Source organism: Oncorhynchus keta, chromosome 18, assembly GCF_023373465.1.
Source record: "Oncorhynchus keta strain PuntledgeMale-10-30-2019 chromosome 18, Oket_V2, whole genome shotgun sequence".
NCBI lineage: Eukaryota > Metazoa > Chordata > Actinopteri > Salmoniformes > Salmonidae > Oncorhynchus > Oncorhynchus keta.
The window spans coordinates 35,094,420-35,117,876 of NC_068438.1; the positions used below are offsets into that span (position 1 = coordinate 35,094,420).

Consider the following 23,457-nt stretch of genomic DNA (forward strand, 5'->3'; position numbering starts at 1 on the left):
CAGAGAGGCTGTACAGGCAAGTGTCTGGCCTAAAACCTCTTGTGCCAGAACTGAAAGAAATTGTGGAATATGACTTCAGAGAGAAGTTGGAGAAGGTAAGTACTTTATATTGTGATGGATGTTATGTTACTGTTAATTTGCACTAAGTTTGAAAAAAGCAGAACTTTTCCAAATGGATTTGGTTTATTTTTGTTGGCAGTCAATCTTAAAGGGTAGTGATAATCAGTTTATTGTTTTGCTAATTTGTCCCAAAACAGTTCAATAAACAATCTAATATCCAGTTAGCACAAACTGTTGCGAGGCACAGGAAGTGGTAATGTTGGGTCCAGTGAGATACATTCGTACATTGGTGAGGGATGCCCTGGTGGAATCAGCCACAAAGTTCTACTGAGAAAGCAGGATACGGGATGCTCTTGAGTAGTGAGTTTCCATATATCTAAGGAATGTAAAGTTTAGTTAAATTCTTCAGGGCAAATTCATATACTTTTTTTACTTTATAGATTCACAGAGGGTCTGGAGTGTATAGGTCTCCTGCCTTACACGAATAGACACTCAAGCCTCTTCAGAGGTTTTCATCTACGCTGAGAAACCTCTTTTGGCCAAAGGCATAGCTTCTCTCTTCAAAGCAGAGCGCTCCCCACCTGGTACCAATCAATGAGCAATAGAGAGAGAAGAGTCATATGTTTCTGGAGGGACTGAGATCATTGAAGTAACATGGCCCACATCGGTAAAACATCACCTCATCACTCTCACAACTGTGGGACAGCATTTTGTAGCCTTATTCTTCCATGGGCACCCTAAGAATGTAATACATTAAATCCTAAACTACTTTCACTTCAGAGTATTGTGTTCTCCAACAAGTGTTACTTATGGACATTAATGTCCCCACCTTTCCTTTTTTCAGGTTCATTTTCACTTCGGGGGCTTCAGCATTCCTAGGCTGGGATTGACAGTGGAGCCACAGCTACAGTTCTCTGCAACCACACGGCAAGCGGTACCGGAGCACCAAGTCTAGGTCCAAGAGATTTCTAAACAGATTCTACCCCCAAGCCATAAGACTACTGAACATCTAATCAAATGGCTACCCAGACTATTTGCTGCTACTCTATGCATAATCACTTTAATATCTCTACCTATATGTATATATTAACTTGACTAACCAGTACCCCCACACATTCTCTGTACCAGTACTCCCCCTGTATATAGCCTCGCTATTGTTATTTTACTGATGCTCTTTAATTATTTACTTTTTTTGTAACTGCATTGTTGGTTAAGGGCTTGTAAGTAAGCATTTCACTGTAAGGTCTACTTCACCTGTTGTATTTGGTGCATGTGACAAAGACAATTTGATTTGATTTAAATAATTTAAGAGGAATTATCCAGAACGGTCATTGCATGACCACCTAGTAAGTTCAGAATACTGCAACCAATGTTAATTGATGTGTCCCAAAATAATTGATATTATGAAAGTTTCCGACAGGATTGTCCATCAGCAAAAATATGTTGTAGTGAAAGTTTTCAAAAACATTACAACCAATCAGAATCAATTGGACACAGTATTACATAATGCAGCTTTAATATTTAAATAAATGTATGATTTTAGTGGGTAAACTGAGCATTATGCAAAGTAGTTAAGTCATGTATGTCAAGGGACTATGTTACAATATGTGCAATGTTACCATAAATAAATCTTACAGTAAATATGGACATTTCCTTTACATGTGTTATGGCAATAAAAGACACTGTAGTTGGTACATAGGTCGTGGTGCAGCAAGTTTGAGGTTAATGGAGAAGCACAAGTGGGACTTTGAGTGAAGTAACTGAGGTCAGAAAAGGATATCTGGGTGCCCAGTTGCTGATCATCTCCATGTCAATGTACAGTAGATGGGAGAATGGTCAAGTATCACCATCTACTTTGTTTTGCGTATGCTGAAACTTGTCCTATCACCATTGTCAGGTCCCACAGCTCCTTCATGTACTCATGTGTACCATGGTAGTGTCAGGTCCATTCTGTGGATACACATTCTTGTAAAAAAATCTAATTTATTACAGGATTTACACCCAGAGCCTGCTAACCAGTTTGTGGGTAAGGATGGCGTAGAACGCAAAGCTATAAAAGAAAATGCACTCTGACGTATGTAAAAATGTATAATTGACATTTGTTGGGGCAATAGGCAAACTGGAGTTGTACAATCCATTGTTCCAGTTTATTTTATTTGATCGATATCGACTAGGCTGCAGTGGAGACGGTAAGAAGCTTTGATATCATGGGGACCTAACTACTAACGTTCTTTCCTGGTACACCCAGACAGACACTGCAGTCAAATGCCAACCAGCGGCTCTCCGTCCTACGGTGGCTGAAGATGTTTTGCCTGACGTCAAACAGTAACAAGTGTCAGATTGAAGTGTCTGGAAAAAATGTAAACAGAACCATAAGAGCAGATTGATTACTTTGTCATCTTTACTGGCACAGTTTTAAAATGTCTAATTGTAGTCACTTTCAATTGATTCATTGACTCCAAGAACCATAGATTGTTTGTAGTTCATAACATTAACACAAATGACAAACGTTGCTCGACTTTGCTCGAATGGGAACCCTATTCCTTTGAAGCAGTACTAGGTATATGCCTGAAGTTATTTTATTCTAATAAACTTCGATGGAATATATTAAAAATAAACGTGCACATTAGTATACTCTGTTCGAAAGCTGACATGTAACGTTAGCAATGGTTTTAAAAGTTTGTCACTAGCCAAATTTGCTTTATGTGAGCTTCCTGTATCTTCATGCTAATCGCGAGCTAGCGCGGCTAACGTTAGCATTTAAATGAAAGCCAGTCAGGCTGAATAAATTGCCTACCTTAAGTTGTTTTGCTTAAATACAAGGCTTTGGGCTAAAAACGTAACTCAAAAACATGTCCTGCTTCAGTACTAGCCGATAAGTCACATTTAGGTAGCTTGTCTTAAGTCAATTATAAAGAAAAATAAAGACAATAGTCCAAAAAAAATCGAGAACTACCAGGATTTTGAGCATCTCCGTTGTCTAATCTATGTATACCTGGCCCTGCAAGCAAGCAACAATCTTGCTAGTATGTAAATTAATTTACCTTGATAGCATTAACACAGACCAATGTGTTTCCGTGGCTGTTATAGTTTATATGTTTTTTTCAGCGTTGTTTTTAATAAAACATGACGGTGCCGGTCACTGCAACTAGCAGTATGACCGGGCAAAGTTTGAGGCTAACTAATTTATATGATATAATATGGCCGGGGTTCGAGGCTACCGACGTTCGCTAAATTAGCTAGCAAAATATCTGATTTAGTTTATGCTAAACACTGCTGATCCTGGTGCTAGATTAATGTTAGTTGAATAATCTATATCACACCGAGAGATTTGACGACTATCCTCAGGTGCTGTGAAGAGAAGGTTTGACTGGACGTTGTTATTGGGAGGCTGTGTGGTGGAAGAGCTCAACTGTTTATTTTGTTACAATGACAAATCCTGGCGCCTGAGACTCCTCAAACGTTGTTTCCTCAAACACTGACAGAGTTGGGGTGTATCTGAACTCCTCACAAGGCATTCTGTCCTTCTAACAAGTTTACTATGACACACCTGCATTTCACTCCACCTTCACTGAACCAATACTGTCAGTCAATGACTATTCATCAGTGTCTCCGTGCTTGTGTAACGGATGTGAAACGGCTAGCTTAGTTAGCGGTGTGCGCTAAATAGCGTTTCAATCGGTTACGTCACTTGCTCTGAGACCTTGAAGTAGTAGTTCCCCTTGCTCTGCAAGGGCCGCGGCTTTTGTGGAGCGATGGGTAACGATGCTTCGTGGGTGACTGTTGTTGATGTATGCAGAAGGTCCCTGGTTTGCGCCCGGGTATGGGCGAGGTGACGGTTTAAAAGTATACTGTTACACTTGGTCTCAAATGAGGAGAAAGGAAGGATGGCAGATGGTTTCAATATAATATCCTGTTCAAGGGAGATAAATGTATTTTCTCGGTCAACTTAAAAAAATACTCTTATTTTCCATAATGATTTGAACATTTCAATGTTCTGAACCACCTCCATTCTCAACGTGTTTATATCAGAGGTCTTACTGTACATCTCAAACTATTCAGATGAACAGTGTACATGATTCTATGGTCTTAGTAAAAAATCCAATTTTTAAATGTTTTTAGATGTGATTCATTTTTATCTAATAAAGTAATTGTTAACATTTCTCAAGCACTTGACCCCAAACTCAGGTCTTCTTACCCCAAACCACACCTCTAACTCAGCAAGTATGGGGATAGTGAGAGCACAGAGATAGAGAAGCTGACATACGAAGTCAGCCATACTTGACTTGCACCACACCATCTGTCTCCCTCCAACTTTTAATGAGACACCAGGAAGAGAGGGGAGACTAGAGAATAGGGAAGAGGCTGGATCCATTCAAACAGACATCTTGTTAGACTACAGCGCTTCTCCAAGGTAATGGTCTGCTGGATATTTTTGCTGTATAGAAGGAAGTAGATTAACTTCATGTTGCAGCTGTGTGTTGGAAGAAGGGAGGGGGTATGGTGTGAGGTGCTTGTGTCTCGGCTTAACTTTCTCTATTTCACAGGGGTCCCAATGAGTCCCACCGCGTCGCCGGCACGATTTGGACTTCTAACCATTTTTAAACATTGTGTGTTTAAAAATGGTACCATTAGATTTGGGGCGGCAGGGTACCCTAGTGGTTAGAGCGTTGGACCAGTAACCGGAAGGTTGCAAGTTCAAACCCCCGAGCTGACAAGGTACAAATCTGTCGTTCTGACCCAACCCACTGTTCCTAGGCCGTCATTGAAAATAAGAATTCTTAACTGACTTGCCTAGTTAAATAAAGGTAAAATAAACATTTGTACCATTGGATTTGTCTATGTCTCCTGCTTCAGCTTTGTGATTAACAGGGGCTGAGCTAGAGCGGTGTTTGTGGGACAAGGGCGGGGCCCGGGGCTGGGTAGAGTTACGTAAAAGCGATCTATAAAAAGCTGACTCTCACAAACATGCATGTTGACGCTCACAAGCTACATAAGAGTCCTTAGAAGGTATGGGGTTATTCTACAAAGATCATAGGAAATCCAAGGACATAGTGTCTATAATACTCAAACATAAGCTCACATAGTTGCTGTAACAAACTCCAAACTGCACAGTTGTCACTGACTAGTTGGATATTAATTTCCCACTGACCAAACAATTTATGTACATATACCATTCATATTCAGGTTTTTGTATTAAGTCCCACTTTAAAATATATATTTTTATAAATATACATTAGTCAAAACTAATGAATGCAACTTTTTATGTCAAATTATTTTACTTGTAGCCCTAGTTGTCCTGAAAATAAAATGGTAAAACACTGAGGCTAAATAAGGGCTGGACATGCAGATAAATGAAAGTCATAAATGAAGACTATTTTTGTTGGGGTCTCAAGACTGATTAGGTTAAGCCTTTTCTCTGCTCTGACATTTATGGATAGCCGCTCATTAAAAATACGTCAATCTGGTACACAAGAGGATTCTCCACCATCTCAGTATATTACAGAATTTGTCCTTACTTTAAGTGCTCCATCTGAAGTTCTAAGGAGCAATCAATCTTAGATCATGTTCTTTCCCTTGTTCATCCTTGCCTGCACACTCTCAGATTATATATTACAGGACAGAGCAAAATCCAACCATTCCTCATCCAAAGCAAGTCAGACTTTGGGCAACAGGGGCAGGGGCCAACACAGACGTACAGTACGCCTAGGGGACAGTAGGGACACTGCTCTTTAGTGTCCCTAGAGGATGCCAGGTGACACTACTGATCCATCAGGCTGCCTGCATTACTGCATATGGGTCATATGGCTCCAGTTTCAACTGTTCCGTCTTACTATTATTCGACCATGCTGGTCATTTATGAACATTTGAACATCTTGGCCATGTTCTGTTATAATCTCCACCCGGCACAGCCAGAAGAGGACTGGCCACCCCACATAGCCTGGTTCCGCTCTAGGTTTCTTCCTAGGTTTTGGCCTTTCTAGGGAGTTTTTCCTAGCCACCGTGCTTCTACACCTGCATTGCTTGCTGTTTGGAGTTTTAGGCTGGGTTTCTGTACAGCACTTTGAGATATCAGCTGATGTACAAAGGGCTATATAAATACATTTGATTTGATTTGAAAAGGTACACAATTACACCGAATAGACTAGAGCAGGGTTATTCAACTCTTACCCTAGGAGGTCATTTCACCCACCAGGTGACCCAGGTCTAAACGTGCCCCTGAATAGAGGGGAACAATGGGAAAAAAACTGGCTTCGAGGTCCAGAATCGAGTTTGAGGGGACTCGAGCAACAAACAGTTTTCAGTTCTTTATTAACTGAAAAAGAGGAATTGTCAAATGTTATAAGGCACATATTTTCACATCTGCACAGATGTCATATTGAGCGACCCAAAAGTCAAAGTTGCCAATAACTTAAAAAAGGTACAAAGTGTGTAACGCTGTGATTGTACATTAATATATTATGTTCTCCTGTGTGACATATTCACAATCTGTCTAGTACAAAAACACCACATTCAAATCAGGACAAAATCCTGAGTTGCTTTCAACTATTTGAACAGACTGGACCAATTGCTGGCATGTGAAAATGTTCTTTTTTTTTGTAATCGCACATTTTTGGATGTATACATTCTAGACATAGCTTGGACTGCTGGTCTGAAAAACGGTCAAATGCTCTTTGTCATGTAACCTTAATCTTGAAAAACACATTGCTAAACAATGCCAGTAGATTCATTTTGTCACACTTTAATTAAATGCTTCTTCAACCTTTCACCTGAATAAAACATCCCCAGATCAAACTTGGCAAGGTGTGTAATGAAAGTCCTTTGGTAAACAGGAAATTGAAAGTAAGACAGCACCAGAGCCAACATGAATCCCACTGTCGTTACAGAATGAGTGAGATGTAGCGGATAAAAGTTCTGCCCTTGAGCTAACATGGTTGCCTTAGTTGCCACACATCTTCATCCATCAAAAAGGCACCTATTAAGCCACTCCTGTAATACTTCTCCATTCAATGATTGTTTTGCAGCTCAATTCTCTCACGGCAAAATGGCACTTGGCAGGAATCTTCAATTAAGACAAATGGCAGGTCCCCGAGGACACAAGGAGATAGTGAAGTGTGGGTGAGAGGATGAAATGAGTGACCAGAAAACTTGCCTAGTTAAATAAAGGTTAAATAAAATAACATTTAAAAAAACGGCTATATGAGGGATGAGTACATTAAGCTGGGAGTCGGGGGTGGGGGGCATCCTTTGGGTGCAGCAAGTCTCTGGGTAAATTGGGACCCAGTCCATGGAGGCAGGGCTGAGGCATACATCCCCAGCGGGGCCCGGCCATCCTAGAGCAGGACCCGATTCAACCCCTACCCTTCCCCTTGGCCGAGATCTATTAGATAGGAGCAATATGGTGGACGCTGTAGTACTACACTGCTCAGGGCTCTCCGACGCTGTTCCTGGAGAGATATCTTCCTGTAGTTTTTCGCTCCAACCCTAATCTAGCACACCTGATTCTAATAATTAGCTAGTTGATAGGCTGAATCAGGTTAGTTACAACTAGGGTTGGAGTGAACACCTACAGCAAGGTAGCTCTCCAGGAACAGGGTTGGAGAATGCTGACACTGCTTATACCTATTAAGACCCGACAGACATGCTAACATCAAGGGGTTAGGGCCAAGGGGAGGTATGTGGAACCTGGCACTACTCTAAGGCCCTGGGCATGGTGGCTACGTAAACAAAGACTACGATGAGCAGCACCACCACAGCCAGCGTGGGTAGAACCACTGTGACCACCTGCGACCGGGCCTCCTGCATGGCCGCCTTACGCTCCTTCTTGTCCCTGGATGTCTCCTTCTTGGGCTTCCCCTTCAGCTGCCTCATGGTGACGCCCTCCCTGGGCAGGCACACTGCAACACTCCGTAGGGTCAGCCAAGTCTCTCAGACAAGTCCTGCAGATGCAGTGACAGTTACTGCCTCTACAGTTCTGAAGGTGCAGTCATTGGTGGTCCACTTGCTCGCCAACACCACGCACCTGTGACCAGGAAGAGAACATACAGTATACAAATCAGGCTACAGCTATGTATTTTCATTAGTTTATTGGTACCTTGGGCTAAGTCTGACTAAGACTTAAGTGAGACAAGAGAACCATATTTTACATTACTTAACCATATCTATATTACACAATTAGCCAAATCCAAATGAAGGATCATCCTAAACCACAAGAGTATGGTCAAAAATGACGTCTAATGGCAACGCTTCCACCGAAGGATCTCTGAAGAAATAGAAATGACAACCGAACGAACACAGGGCAGCAGAACCACTGCACATTTTTGTTGTTACTTAATATACAAAAAAAATCTAATAAAAAAACACTATCCGCTAACAAGGACATTTTAGCATAGCAAAATGTACATAGTCACTTCACACTATGTAAATATGGGTTTTGAGTACGACATCTCTTGGATGCTGAATTCCAGGCTACATAAAGTGATGTGGTGTAAATTCTGTCATTATATACGCAAGGCCTTCATGTCATTTTTAATCTCTCCTGGATGATATACCGTGGATTCTGGTAGACTGGTGCAGGCTGAGGCCCAATCTCAATACTCAGCAGTGTCATAGTGCCTGAAACATTCTTGGCTGTTGCTGCAGACAGGGAGAGTCTGAACCAGTCAGCAGTAGTTCCACACATTCTGACGTATTGGACTACTTCCTTCAGATTGACTGTGTGGAGAGGCTCTCCTACTGTATTCTTTCATATCACAGCAGCGACTGATAGGTAGATGACCCAGGTCATGTTCAATAAGAAGAAAACGTTTTCAAAGTGAATAAAAACTGGGAGGTAGGCTGGTATCTGAATTATTAAAGGGGAGGTATGCTTCTTACCATCTGCACTTGTCCAACAATAACAACCTAGATTTTCACAGTGTGCCCTATTGAACACAACCCTGGTATTTCCAGAAGGATGTTTAGTCCTTAGCTCATTGTTTGGCATTGAATTGTCCCCTCCCTTGTAGGGTTGGCCATTGGTAATCGAGTACTCAAACGGATGTCAAAACTATTATTATTGACTCTAGTGTTCCATTTGTACAAGTGCATTCGCGGAGCACAACTAAGCAGAAACCAGGTCAAACATCAAACAGTTCGCCCTAAATTCCCTTGCGTTCCCTCAACACATGTACACAAACTCCCATTAGTCATACAGAAATGCCTATAATTACATATACTACTGATGGGATAAACCAGCTACATTCCTTGCCAAATGACACGTTTTAACACAAATTCCAAATGGAATGGTTGACTGAAGTAGGGAATTAGGTGTTCCAACAAGCTGAAATACATTTTCCACTTGGGCTACTTTGCAGTTAACACTAGTTACCACAGACAACGCCAAAATTGGCTATATTGTAAAGATTCATGAAAACAAAAATAAGCATTTTGGTCTTATTTTAAAGGTTAGGCATAAGGTTAGCAGTGTGGTTAAGGTTTACGTTCAGATTTTAATTAGATACATTTTAACAGTAGGTGGGGTTTATAATTTTGTGGCAACTGACGAACCCACATTTTCTATACATGTGCTTTGCCTTCAATGAGCTAAAAGCTAGCTAGTTAAAGTCTGTGTGTGTACTTCCATTTGCACCATCGTACAGTAAAGCAACGCACGAGTTGAAGATATTGAAGGCATGCGGTTCACAGGACACACCGCAGCCCAGTGCGGCATCCCCAATGTAGCGTTGTGGAATGACTTACACAAGAACGCAAAGAGTTAAGACTGATCTGGTGGACATGAGGCGTTGGAATTGGTTAGTCTAGGCTATAACCCCCTAAACAGACAGATTCCACACTAAAAATACGCAAAACAGTTTGATAAAGACAATCAGCGTATTTATCAGAGTCATTAAGCCTAGGCATACTCACCAAACAGATGTCGTGGTCGTAATTCATCCCCATGCAGTTTTCAATGTGGAATTGTTCATCCATTAGAAAATTCCAAAGAACAGGCAGAATCAACTAAATCAAACATCTGTGTATCTAAATAGAAATTTTGAGCCCCGTATCAAGAGATCACTGAGAATAACTGTTCTAGACCTGAGATGTGCATCACTTCATTCATATATATATATATATATAGACTATAAAATAGGTGTCTTGACTGTGATAAGGGCTCAGGGAAATAAGAGCATCTTGTCAGCTAATTTAACCACTTGAGTGTAGGGGGCAGTATTTGATGTTTGGATGAAAAACATACCCAAATTAAACTGCCTATTTCTCAGGCCCAGAATCTAGAATATGCATATAATTGTCAGATTATGATAGAAAACTCTAAAGTTTCCAAAACTGTCAAAATATTGTCTGTGAGCATAACAGAACTGATATTGCAGGCGAAAACCTGAGGAAAATCCAACCAGGAAGTGCTGTTTTTCCTGAAACCTCTCTGTTCCATTGCATGCCTTCCCTCCATTTAAAGGGATATCAACCAGATTCCTTTCTCTATGGCTTCCACATGGTGTGAACAGTCTTTTGACATAGTTTCAGGCTTTTATTCTGAAAAATGAGCGAGAAGGATCACATCGCGTCAGTGGATGGCTGTGTCCCCCCAGAGTTTTGCATGCGCAACAGCTTGCAGCAGACATTTTCTCTCTCCCCCATTGTAAAAAAGCTACAGTCCGGTTTAAATATTATCGATTATATATTGTAAAAACAACCTGAGGATTGATTATAAAAAACGTTTGACATGTTTCTACGAACTTTACGGATACTATTTGGAATTTGTCTGCCCCGTCGTGACCGCTCGAGCCTATGGATTTCTGAACAAAACACGCCAACCAAATTGCGGTATTTTGGATATAAAAATAATCTTCATGGAACAAAAGGAACATTTGTGTAACAGGGAGTCTCATAAGTGCAAACATCCGAAAATCATCAAAGGTAAGCGATTCATTTTATTGCTTTTCTGACTTTCGTGACCAATCTACTTTGCTGCTAGCTGTTTGTAATGTTTTGTCTGCTGAAAGAGATGTCTTAACATAAACGCTTGGATAGCTTTTGCTGTAAAGCTTTTTTGAAATCTGACACACCAGATAAGATTAACACAGCTGTGTTTTGTCATATTGCACTTGTGATTTCATGAAAATTAAATATTTTTAGCAATTTAATTTGAATTTGGCGCTCTGCAATGATCCTGCTAACAGGATGGGTGCGCCAATAATTAATAAGACAAGGCTATGCCATTGCACAGCCATAGACTTCTACAAGCAAGAGCCATTACACACACACACAAAAACAGGATTTTAGAAATTGCAAATTCATTATAATATAGATTAAAAAAAACAAATACCTTATTTTACATAAGTATTCAGACCCTTTGCTATGAGCCTCAAAATTGACCTCAGGTGCATCCTGTTTCCATTGATCATACTTGAGTCGTTTCTACAGCTTGACTGAAGTCCACCGGTGGTAAATTAAATTAATTGGACATGATTTAGAAAAAAGGCTCACACACCTGTCTATATAAAAGGTCCCAGAGTTGACAGTGCATGTCAGAGCAAAAACCAAGCAATGAGGTCGAAGGAATTGTCCGTACAGCTCCGAGACAGGATTGTGTCGAGGCGCAGATGCGGGGAAGGGTACCAAAAAAAAATGTATGCATCATTGAAGGTCCCGAAGAATACAGTAGCCTCCATCTTTCTTAAATGGAAGAAGTTTCTAACCACCAGGACTCTTCCTAAAGCTGGCCACAAGGCCAAACTAAGCAATCAGGAGAGAAGGGCCTTGGTCAGGAAGGTGACCAAAAACCCGATGGTCACTCTGAAAGAGCTCCTCTGTGTAAATGCGAGAACCTTCCAGAAGGACAACCATCTCTGCAGCACTCCACCAATCAGGCCTTTATGGTAGAGTGGCCAGATGGAAGTCACTGCTCAGTAAAAGGCACATAACAACCCGCTTGGAGTTTGCCAAAAGGCACCTAAATTACTCTCATGAGAAAGAAGATTCTCTGGTCTGTTGAAACCAAGATTGAACTCTGGCCTGAATGCCAAGTGTCACATCTGGAGGAAACCAGGCACCTCTCATCACCAATACTATCCTTATGGTGAAGCATGGTGGTGGCAGCATCATGCTGTGGGGATGTTTTTCAGCAGCAGGGACTGGGAGACTAGTCAGGATCAAGGGAAAGATGAACAGAGCAAAGTACAGAGAGATCCTTGATGAAAACCTGCTCCAGAGCGCTCAGGAACTCAGACTGTGGTGAAGGTTCACCTCCCAACAGGACAAGGACCCTAAGCACACAGCCAAGACAACACAGGAGTGGCTTTGGGACAAGTCTCTGAAAGTCCTTGAGTGGCCCCGCCAGAGCCTGGACTTGAACCCGATCGAACATCTCTGGAGAGACATGACAATAGCTGTGTAGCGACACTCCCCATCCAACCTGAGAGGATCTGCAGAGAAGAATGAAACTCCCCAACTACAGGTGTGCCAAGCTTGTAGCGTCATACCTAAGAAGACTTGAGGCTGTCAGTTTTTAAAAAGTTTTTTATACATTTGCAAATATTTTCTAAAACCAGTTTTTGCTGTGTAATTATGGGAGTTGTGTGTAGATTGAGGTAAAAAAAAAAAAAATCATCAATTTTAAAGTAAGGCTGTAACGTAACAAAAAGGTGGAAAAAGTGAAGGGGTCTGAATACTTTCCAAACGCACTAATATAACCAGTTGATATTACTGTTTCATTCATCTTAAAAGTGCACTTTTTATTGACTATATAATAGGCAATTTAGCAATTAGGATTCATTATCTGTAATGGTTATGATAAATTAGGCATTGTTGCACACTGTTGGCATATATACTGAACAAAAATATAAAAACGCAACATGTAAAGCGTTGGTCCCATGTTTCAAGAGCTGAAATAAAGGATCCCAGAAATGTTCCACACGCACAAAAAGCTTTTCTCTCAGATTGTAAACACATTTGTTTACATCCCTGTTAGTAAGCATTTCTCCTTTGCCAAGATAATCCATCCATTTGACAGGTGTGGCATATCAATATGTTGATTAAACAGCATGATCATTATAGGTGCACCTTGTGTTGGGGGCAATAAAAGGCCACTAAAATGTGCAGTTTTGTCACACAACACAATGCCAAAGAGGTCTCATGTTTGAGGGAGCATGCAATTGGCATGCCGACTTCAGGAATGTCCACCAGAGCTGTTGCCAGATAATTTAATGTTCATTTCTCTACCATAAGCCGCCTCCGTCATTTTAGAGAATTTGGCAATGCATCCAACCGGCCTCACAACCGCAGACCACTTGTGGGGGCAAACTAATTCTGATTGGCTGGGCCTGGCTCCCAAATGGGTGGGCCTATGCCCTCCCAAGCCGCACCCATGTCTGCACCACTGCCCAGTCATGTGAAATCCATAGATTACAGCCTAAGGAATTTATTTAAAATTGACTGATTCCCTTATATGAACTGTAACTCAATAAAATTGTTGCATTTATATTTTTTTGTATAGATAAATGCATCATTTTTTTCTGTGCTGGCCTTCTGTTCTAAAAAAATACCATATTTTTTGTTGTTGTTGAGTACTCTGGGAGTACTGAACAGTCAAAATGTCTAACATCCATCTCTCTGTCAGAATATAAATAGGCTGGTGAAAGTTTTTAAAGTGGACAGGCTTTTTTGGCATTATGGACATGCATCAGACCCAGGATTTCATATGGATTGGCCATGATGTGATGCAAATACATTAGGATATTGTTCTATATTGTGCCAACTGATATTACTGCATTTTATATCAAATGTAAACAGTGTAAAAATTTAAAAAATCTGATAAATAAAGCCTACTGGGCTACAGAACACAATCACCCCAGTCAGATCTTCCCTGAATAATATTAAACAGCTCTGCCCTTCCTTATCACAGCAGGAGATATCTCTCTCTCATATATATGAGTAGCCTGGCTCCTGAAACAACCCCTCCTCTTGGAAAGGGGAAGTTGGATCTTGTATAATGGGTGTCCGGAGGCAATTCACTAACCAGCCCCGATTTATACAAGTGACCCTAAAAAGCCTCAAACCTCACATGCTGACACTCAGACTACTAGTTGACACTGCCTCTCATAGAGAATAAAGAGCCTGCATGAGACTGATTGAGAAGTGAGGATTTGAGATGTTGGTTTGAGCAGATTGGTTAAAAGACCAGGGTTGTGAGTTTTATTCCTGCATTGAATATTAGCCTGACTGTGGCCCCCCTGGAATGGAAAGGGTTCACTGAGATGATATCCACAGGTCTCAGCCCAAGACCCAGTCGTTTTTCAGTATCAATTCTAATATTCTGTTGATATGATATCTTCCCTATATCAAACCAAACAACGACCTCTCCCCCTACTGCATTTATTTATTTAACTCCTTTGTTTTTCTGTTTTTCAGTCATTAGAAAGGCCTCTTTAGTGTCCTAAGTTTTCATAACTGTGACCTTAATTGCCTATCATCTATAAGCTTGTCCGTTCCACAGGTGCATGTTCATTAATTGTTTATGGTTCATTGAACAAGCATGGGAAACAGTGTTTAAACCCTTTACAATGAACATCTGTGAAGTTATTTGGCTTTTTACGAATGATCTTTTAAAGACAGGGTCCTGAAAAATTGACATTTCTTGTTTTGCTGAGTTTAATATGTGAACAGCATGTTGAATCCAATAGCTACAGTTTTATGTTCATGCATACGTAACGTTACTGTTCATACATACGTAACGTTAGTATTAAACTAGTTCGCCTAATCTTCGGTTTTCTCGACGAGAAAGATCCACAGGTAGTCGACAGGAAATCAAGTCGATGATCATACAACCATATGCAAGTGTCATTTCACGTAGTTATCAGGTTGATTGATTGTTCAACGAATTTGGGCAGTGTTGCTAAAGCTCAAGTCAGTCAAACAGTGCATGAAGCCACGAAGAAGTACGAGCTCAACATGTGACCGACTAACATATGCAATAATGTAAACATTTGGCATCAGGGTATATTTAACTAATTATTAGCCTGATATAGGAACTAGCTACGTTAAGAACTTCAACGTCAAAAACGAAACGTTTGCGAGCTAGCTAATCACTAATGTTAGCTAGAATTCTGTAGCTCGCCATAACGACACTGATATTGGCACATACTTGCGCCACCTCTACCAGTCGAAAATATAACTACAGTAGCTAACCTAATTAGCGTTACTTTCACTTACCTACTTAATCAACAATGTCCACGTTTCAATGTTTTGTTTTCACAGGGGAAACTAAAACAATACCCCCCTTGAACTTGTATGCTCTAAGATTTTGCCCGTGTGTTCTCCTCCGGTTCTGACAGGCTCGTGTTGCTCTGCTACGCAATCCGCCCCTTGTACCTATTGCCGCTTTCAAGTGCTAGTCGGAGCTAGGAAACTCGGACATTTACCCACTTGCTAACCATGTACGCGGCACGTATATAACTACAACCAGTTAGCAAATCTGACATTTCCGCGTTTTCTCGTTCCGAATAGCATTTGAACTCTGCATATGCTCTGCACTCGGGAGATTACGTGGCAAATGGCAATAGAGCTCAGAGATAGAGGCCGAGGCCAAATATACTCAATCAACCAGTTCGCCCTAAAGGGCAAGAGCGACATAGCCACTGGAGTACAGATGTTTTCCTGTCTTGCACCTATAGTTGGGGAAAGAGGTCCAGTGTTACTAAGCAACAAGTAGGATGGTTGGTGAGCTGCTCGGGATAGGGTAAAATAACTGGTAAGTTTACATAGTATGATGTCTCTGAATAATTATGTCTTCAATTATCATAACACACTGACCAATACTCATGACCAAAAGTATGTGGACACCTGCTCGTCGAACATCTCATTCCAAAATGTCAGAGTTGGCGTAGTGGTTAAGAGCGCTGGGCCAGTAACGGAAAGGTCGCTGGTTTGAAACCCTGACTAGGTGAAAAAAATATGTTGATGTACCCTTGAGCAAGGCACTTAACCCTAATTACTCCTGTAAGTCACTCTGGATAAGAGTGTCCGCTAAGTGACTAGTAATGTAAAAAAATATGTCATGGGTTGGTCCCCCTTTGCTGCTATAAAAGCAAACCGTTTACAATGAAAGCCCATTTGCTGCTATAAAAGCCTCACTCTTTTGGGAACGCTTTCCACATGAACATTGAGGTGGCGACTTGCTTCCATTCAGCCACGAGCATTAGTGAGGTCCAGCACTGATGTCTGATTTGGCCTGGTGTAACAGTCTTCCTTCCGTCCCTCTCCTCGCCCCAACCTGGGCTTGAACCAGGGATCCTCTACACACATCAACTGACACCCTCAAAGCATCGTTACCTAATCGCTCCACAAACTCTGCCGGGAAGGAAACAACTTTTTTTATTTATTTATTTTTTATTTTTATTAACAACAAATCAATACATAAAGCACATGAGGGAACACAAGCATACATAGATTACAAACAATGGACAATCGAGCTAGGGGGTACAATATCACATTACAATTACACAAGGACCTTAAGGGACATGCATATACTTACAATTCTAACAGCTTTTTTGTTAGAAGAGCATTTAACCGTCTTAAAATACAGTTCAATTTCTTTTTGTAGGATACGAAAATGTGGTTTTCTGTTTGTAAATTTACATTTGTGTATATGAAATTTGGCCAAAAGAATAATGAAATTAATTACATAAAAATGATTCCGCTTATTTCTATTGTATGTAAAGAATCCAAACAGTACATCTCTCCACAATAGTGTAAAATCTTCATAAATGTGTTCAATTATAAACCTACTGATGTCTTGCCACAGTTTTCTTACATGCATACAATGCCAAAAAGATGCACAACTGTTTCTGGGTGGTCATTACAAAAGGAGCAATTTGAGTTGATGTTTTCCTTAAACTTCTTCATATAGTGGTTGGCAGGATAATATTTATGAATAATTTTAAAGGAAACTTCCTTAATTTTGTTAACAAGTAGGTATGTTTGTGGCAACATCCACACTTTTTTTCAACAGACATTATCAATAAATCCATTCCAATAAGGCATGACATAAGGTATAGATACAACATCCTGCTGAAACAAGGATCGTATCTCTGTTGTTGAATGGACCAAAAGAGAAACAAATCTTTCCTACTGATGAGTCAACAGGGTCAATAGAAGGTAGGCTCTGAGGGTCAGGTCTTGACATGTTCCTGAATAACATAGCAACACCTGAGGGAATGGCATCTAAAACAATTGCAAAATCTTTAGGTGTTACAGGGACCTTGTAAAGTGATAAGAATTCTTTATAACTGAGTAAAAGACCCTCTGCATTTACCAGTTGGCTCACCAATAGGATATTATCTCTGAACCAATATTCTAAAAACAGAGAGGTATTTTTATACAATATATCCCGATTATTCCATATATAATATCTGTGTGGAGAAAAATTGTGTTTATAAATTAAGGACCATGACAAGAAAACCTGCCGATGAAAAGCATTAAGTTTCACTGGAACTTTGTCAATATTATAATTGCAAAACAACATGAAGTTAAGGCCACCAAAAGTAGAGAAGACATGATGAGGAATAAAATTCCAGATAGAAGTGGGTCTTCTTAGGAATTGTTTTATCCAATTGATCTTGAAAGTATTATTTAAAGTAGTAAAATCCAGAAAATTCAGTCCACCATTCTCATAAGTGTTCATTACAACAGTTTTCCTAATGTAATGGGTACGGTTTCTCCAAAGAAAGTTGAAAAGCATCTGGTCTATCTCCTTGCTTATTTTACGGTCAAGATATAAAGATAGAGCACCATATGTTAGTCTAGAGATACCTTCAGCCTTGGTTATTAGGACTCTACCTTTTAAAGATAAGTCCCTCTGTAGCCATTGATTTAGTTTCTTCTGGGTTTTTTTAATAAAGAGGGTTAAAATTTAGTAAGCCTCTAGACTTCTGATCCTTTGTAATGGTTATGCCTAAATATGTAAGTTCTTCTTTTACTGGAATACCATAATATGAAGGTGTCACACAATCTTTGACAGCCATGAGTTCACATTTCTTAATGTTAAGATATAGACCAGACGCTTTGGAAAAGGATTGTATCACATTGATCGATATGGGAATTTGGTTAGCGTCTTTCAGAAAAAGTGTAGTATCGTCAGCCAGCTGGCTTATAATAATTTCTTTACCAGCTATGGAAGGAAACAACTACTTCCAAGGGCTCAGAGCGTGTGACGTCACCGATCGAAACGCTATTAGCGCACACCCTGCTAACTAGCTAGCCATTTCACACCGGTTACACTGGCTCGCAGTCGGCTTTCCAATTCATCCCAATGGGGTTGAGGTCAGGGATCTGTGCATGCCAGACAAGATCTTCCACAGTGATCTTGACAAACCATTTCTTTTTGGACCTTGCTTTGTGCACGGGGGCATTGTCATGCCGAACAGGAAAGGGCCTTCCACAAACTGTTGCCACAAAGTTGGAAGCACAGAATCCTCTAGAACAGTTGTTCCCAAACGTTTTATTGTTCTATAGTTCTGTAACCCCCTCTAGCACTCTCAAATATTTGTTTGCCATCATTGTAAGCCTGTCACACACACTATACGATACATTTATTAAACCTAAGAATTAGTGTGTTTTTGTCACAACCCAGCTCGTGGGAAGTGACCAAGAGCTCTTATAGGACCAGGGCACAAATAATAATAATCAATAAGTTTGCTCTTTATTTAGCCATATTACATATAAAACCTTATTTGATCATCAAACATTGTGAATAAGTCACCACAGGTTAATGAGAAGGGTGTGCTTGAAATTATGCACATTACTCTGCAATGTTGGGTTGTATTGGAGAGTCTTCAATTATTTTCCACATAGTCTGTGCCTGTATTTAGTTTCCATGCTAGTGAGAGCCGAAAAGCCACTCTCCCATAGGTACATGGTTGCAAAGGGAATCAGTGTCTTAACAGCACAATTTGCCAAGGCAGGATACTCTGAGCACAGCCCTATCCAGAAAACTGGCAGTGGCTTCTGATTAAATTCAATTTTCACAGAACTGCTTGTTGCAATTTCGATTAGGCTTTCTTGTTCAGATATGGGTAAGTGGACTGGAGGCAGGGCATGAAAGGGATAACAAATCCAGTTGTTTATGTCGTCTGTTTCGGGAAAGTACCTGCGTAATTGCACATCCAGCTGACTCAGGTGCTTCGCTATATCACATTTTACATTGTCCGTAAGCTTCAGTTAATTTGCACTTCCACCACTTCAATACTTTGCCCCTTGATAACCAGCGCAATTCTGTATGTTGTAAAAGCGTTACATGGTCACTGCCCATATCATTGCATAATGCAGAAAATACACAAGAGTTCTGGGGCCTTGCTTTAACAAAGTTAACCATTTTCACTGTCGTGTTCAAAACGTTTTTCAAGCTGTCAGGCATTCCCAAGTGGTGTCGGGAGCAACTGCTTGCAGGCGCGTTACCACTCCACTATGTCTCCCTGTCATGGCTTTTGCGCCATCAGTACAGATACCAACACATCTTGACCACCAAAGTCCATTTGATGTCACAAACCTGTCCAGTACTTTAAAAATATCCTCTCATGTTGTCCTGGTTTCCAGTGGTTTGCGGAAGAGAATGTCTTCCTTAATTGACCCCCCATAAACGTAACAGACATATACGAGGACCTGTGCCAGGCCTATACGAGGACCTGTGCCAGGCCTGTACCAGGACCTGTGCCAGGCCAGGTCTGTTGACTCATCCAGCTGTAGCGCATATAATTCACTGGCTTGTATGCAAAGCAGTTATTGTTTCAAAACATCTCCTGCCATGTCACTGATGCATCGTGAAACATTGTCGTTTGATGAAGGTATGGTCTGTATAGTTTTTTGGGCCTTTTCCCCCAGCATTGTCCCAGCCATAACTGCGGCAGCAGGAAGAATGAAGTCTTACACAATAGCATGGGGCTTGCCTGTCATAGCCACTCTGTAGCTCACCATATAAGATGCTTCTAGCCCCTTCTTATTAATGCGTCTTACTACTAGAAAGTAGTCTTTTTCTCACGCAAAAAACTCTGGGGGGATTGTTTTTAAAATGGTCATGTTTCATTTCTAAATGTCTGCGTAAGAGTAAAGGTTTCCCGTGAGAGAGTAACGGTTAATGTGATTGGATGTTAATTATTTGAATAGGCTACCTGTATTTGATATTGTGTTGTTATTTCGCTGAACACTAGATGGTTTAATACAATTTTTGGCAGTATAACGAGGCTATACATTCGGGCAGGTAGGGTTCTCCCGGCATCCGCTAAACCCAGATTTGTCGGTTGGACTGCCAGATGAAGTGTGATTCATCACTCCAGAGAACGCATTTCCACTGCACCAGAGTCCAATGGTGGCGAGCTTTACACTACTTCAGCCAACGCTTGGCATTGTGCATGGTGCTCTTCGGCTTGTGTACGGCTGCTTGGCCATGGAAACCCATTTCATGAAGCTCCCGACGAACAGTTCTTGTGCTGACATTGTGGCAGTTTGGATTTCAGTAGCGACTGTTCCAGTAGAAGACAGACAATTTTTACACGCTAAGCGCATCAGCACTCGGCGGTCCAGTTCCGTTCTGTGAGCTTGTGTGGCCTACTGGCAGAGCTGTTGCTGCTCCAAGACATTTCCACTTCACAACAACAGCACTTACGGTTGACTGAGGCAGCTCTATCCTATGATGGTGCCACATTGAATGTCACTGAGCTCTTCAGTAAGGCCATTCTATTGCTAATGTTTTTCCTATGGAGATTGCATGTCTGTCTGCTCGATTTTATACAACTGCCAGCAACAGGCGTGGCTGAAACAGCCGAATCCGCTAATTTGAAAATACACAAATACTTGTGTCTATATAGTGTTTGTTAAAAGTTGTCTTCTAGCCTACTCTTCCTCATCAGGGGGGACCTACTGTAACACTCCTCATGGACCCTATTAATCAGGTGTGTTCAAAAGCCAGTCACCCAGTGGCTCCCCGGGAGGGGTTGGTAACTCCTGATGTAGGTTCAATGCAGAAGGAACAGAGTGGAGTCATTAAGAAGATAGATACAATGACCAATAAAGATGTAGATTATGATCCATTTTTATCAAGTGAAGTCATACGATACCTGTCAAAAGTTTTAGAACACCTACTCATTCATGGTTTTTCTTTATTTTGACTATCTTCAACAATGTAGAATAATAGTGAAGACATCAAAACTATGAAATAACAGATATGGAATCATGTAGTAACCAAAAAAAGTGTTAAACAAATCTAAATATATTTGAGATTCTTCAAAGTCGCCACCCTTTGCCTTGATGACAGCTTTGCACACTCTTGGCATTCTCTCAACCAGATTCATGAGGTAGTCACCTGGAATGATTTTCAATGAACAGGTGTGCCTTGTTAAAAGTTAATTTGTGGACTTTCTTTCCTTCTTAATGCATTTGAGCCAATCAGTTGTGTTGTGACAAGGTGGGGGGTGCAGTCGCAAAAAAACATAAAGCACTATGATGAAACTGGCTCTCATGAGGACCACCACAGGAATGGAAGACCCAGAGTTACTTCTGCTGCAGAGGATATGTTCATTTGAGTTAACATCAGAAATTGCAGCCCAAATAAAAGCGTGTATTTGTAACTGTTCAAGTAACAGACACATCTCAACATCAACTGTTCAGAGGATACTGTGTGAATCGGGCCTTCATGGTCACATTGCTGCAAAGAAATCACTACTAAAGAACACCAATGAGAAGAAGAGACTTGCTTGGGCCAAGAAACACGAGCAATGGACATGAGACCGGTGGAAATTTGTCCTTTGGTCTGGATTGTCTTTGTTAGACGAGGTGTAGGTGAACGGATGATCTCTGCATGTGTATTTCCCACTGTAAAGCATGGAGGAGGTGTTATGATGTGGGGGTGGTTTTACTTGATAGCTACCTAAACAAATAGCTAGCTAGAACAAAGTGTTAATAAGATAAATTCATTTAAAAAGATTAAAAGCAATACAAATAAGTTCTCCAGTAGGCATCTACTGAGGGAGCTAAGAGCTGTGTTGTCAGTCATTTCCCAGCTGGTGACACTGATTTATTTAGAATTTAAGAAACACTTATCGCTGCAGAAGGCTGTTTATGCCATCCCATCTGGTTTGGGCTTAGTGGGACTATCATTTGTTTTTCAACAGCACAATGACCCAATAGACCGCCAGGCTGTGTAAGAGCTATTTTAACAAGGAGGAGAGTGATGGAGTGCTGCATCAGATGATCTGGCCTCCAAAATCCCCAGACCTCAACCAAATTGAGATGGTTTGGGATGAGTTGGACCGCAGAGTGAAGGAAAAGCATCCAACAAGTGCTCAGCATATGTGAGAAGTCCTTCAAGACTGTTGGAAAAGCATTCCAGGTGAAGCTGGTTTAGAGAATGCCAAGAGTTTGCAAAGTTGTCATCAAGGCAAAGGGTGGCTACTTTGAAGAATCTCACATTGTGATTTGTTTAACACTTTTATGGTAACTAGATGATTCCATGTGTTATTCCAGTGTATTTCTGATCAATTTGATGTTATTTAAATGGACAAAAATGTGCTTTTCTTTTAAAAAATAAGAAAATATTTAAGTGACCCCAAATTTTTGAACGGTAATGTATATGAGGAATTACATGAATACAGAGACAGTGTTACATGATCACACAGTAAAGGCACTGGGATAGGCACTCATCTGGCTTTTCATATTATCCACAACTTCTCCCTGCATGCATTTGGCCTCATATACGTGGATAATGCATACATACAATAATAAGGCCTTTTACCAAGCATTTTGGTTAGTGATGACAAGTACTGCATACACATTGTTTCCAGTAGTCTATATGGAATTGATAACCAAAGCAAAGTCTAAACAAGTTTAGCTTTATACGTAGCACGTAGATGAATGGTGATATGTTAATAACAACCAATACATTGAGATACATAAGTGTCCCAACAGTAAATGACAATCGGCTGATATAGGCAAGATGTTGATAATTAGGCTTGTTTAGGCAGATACAGTTGCTAGCTCCACCGGTTTGCTTGGAGTAGGGGGCTAGGAACAGGCAGGGTTGTGTGAAAATCTCACCCCAGGTAGAGTAGCAGGCGTATGGGGGACAGATTGAGGACTGGGAGGGTGAACATGTCAGAGCCCCAGGGTGTCTTTCTGCACTTGGCAACCCAGAAGGGTGTTTCCAGCCTGGACACACTCAGACACACTGGCCACTGAAACACACAACATCACCAGGACAGGCATCATTATACTGTGGCATCATGGTGGCAAGGATGGGCAAAATGTATCTTCAACACTTGTTTGAAGACAAAATACCACCAACATTGTATTGTGAATGATTATATTCAAAATGTAAATATATTTGCCATTTAAGTAATATGGTGGATC

General features: G+C 40.8%; 1 protein-coding gene and 1 long non-coding RNA gene across 4 annotated transcripts in view; both read right to left on the minus strand.

Annotated features, from left to right (window-relative positions):
* Window positions 1–1,559: 1,559 nt before the first annotated feature.
* LOC118375354 (uncharacterized) lies at window positions 1,560–15,689 on the minus strand. 2 transcript variants are annotated; one of them, XR_008068334.1, is made up of 4 exons: window positions 15,274–15,689; window positions 3,105–8,083; window positions 2,288–2,409; window positions 1,560–2,010 (listed from the first exon to the last, which is right to left on the minus strand). It is a non-coding gene; the product is annotated as an uncharacterized LOC118375354 (long non-coding RNA). The 2 variants fall into 2 exon arrangements; XR_004823788.2 differs by having other exon boundaries at window positions 1,560–2,409; window positions 15,274–15,688.
* A 1,989-nt stretch (window positions 15,690–17,678) lies between these two features.
* LOC118375350 (von Willebrand factor A domain-containing protein 5A-like) overlaps window positions 17,679–23,457 on the minus strand; it is a 58,267-nt gene continuing 52,488 nt past the window's right edge. For both annotated transcript variants that reach the window (XM_052467990.1, XM_052467989.1), the window contains exon 19: window positions 17,679–23,282. In XM_052467990.1, the coding sequence (XP_052323950.1) occupies window positions 23,203–23,282 (80 nt within the window). In that variant the 3' untranslated portion in view covers window positions 17,679–23,202. The remainder of the gene's footprint in view (window positions 23,283–23,457) is intronic.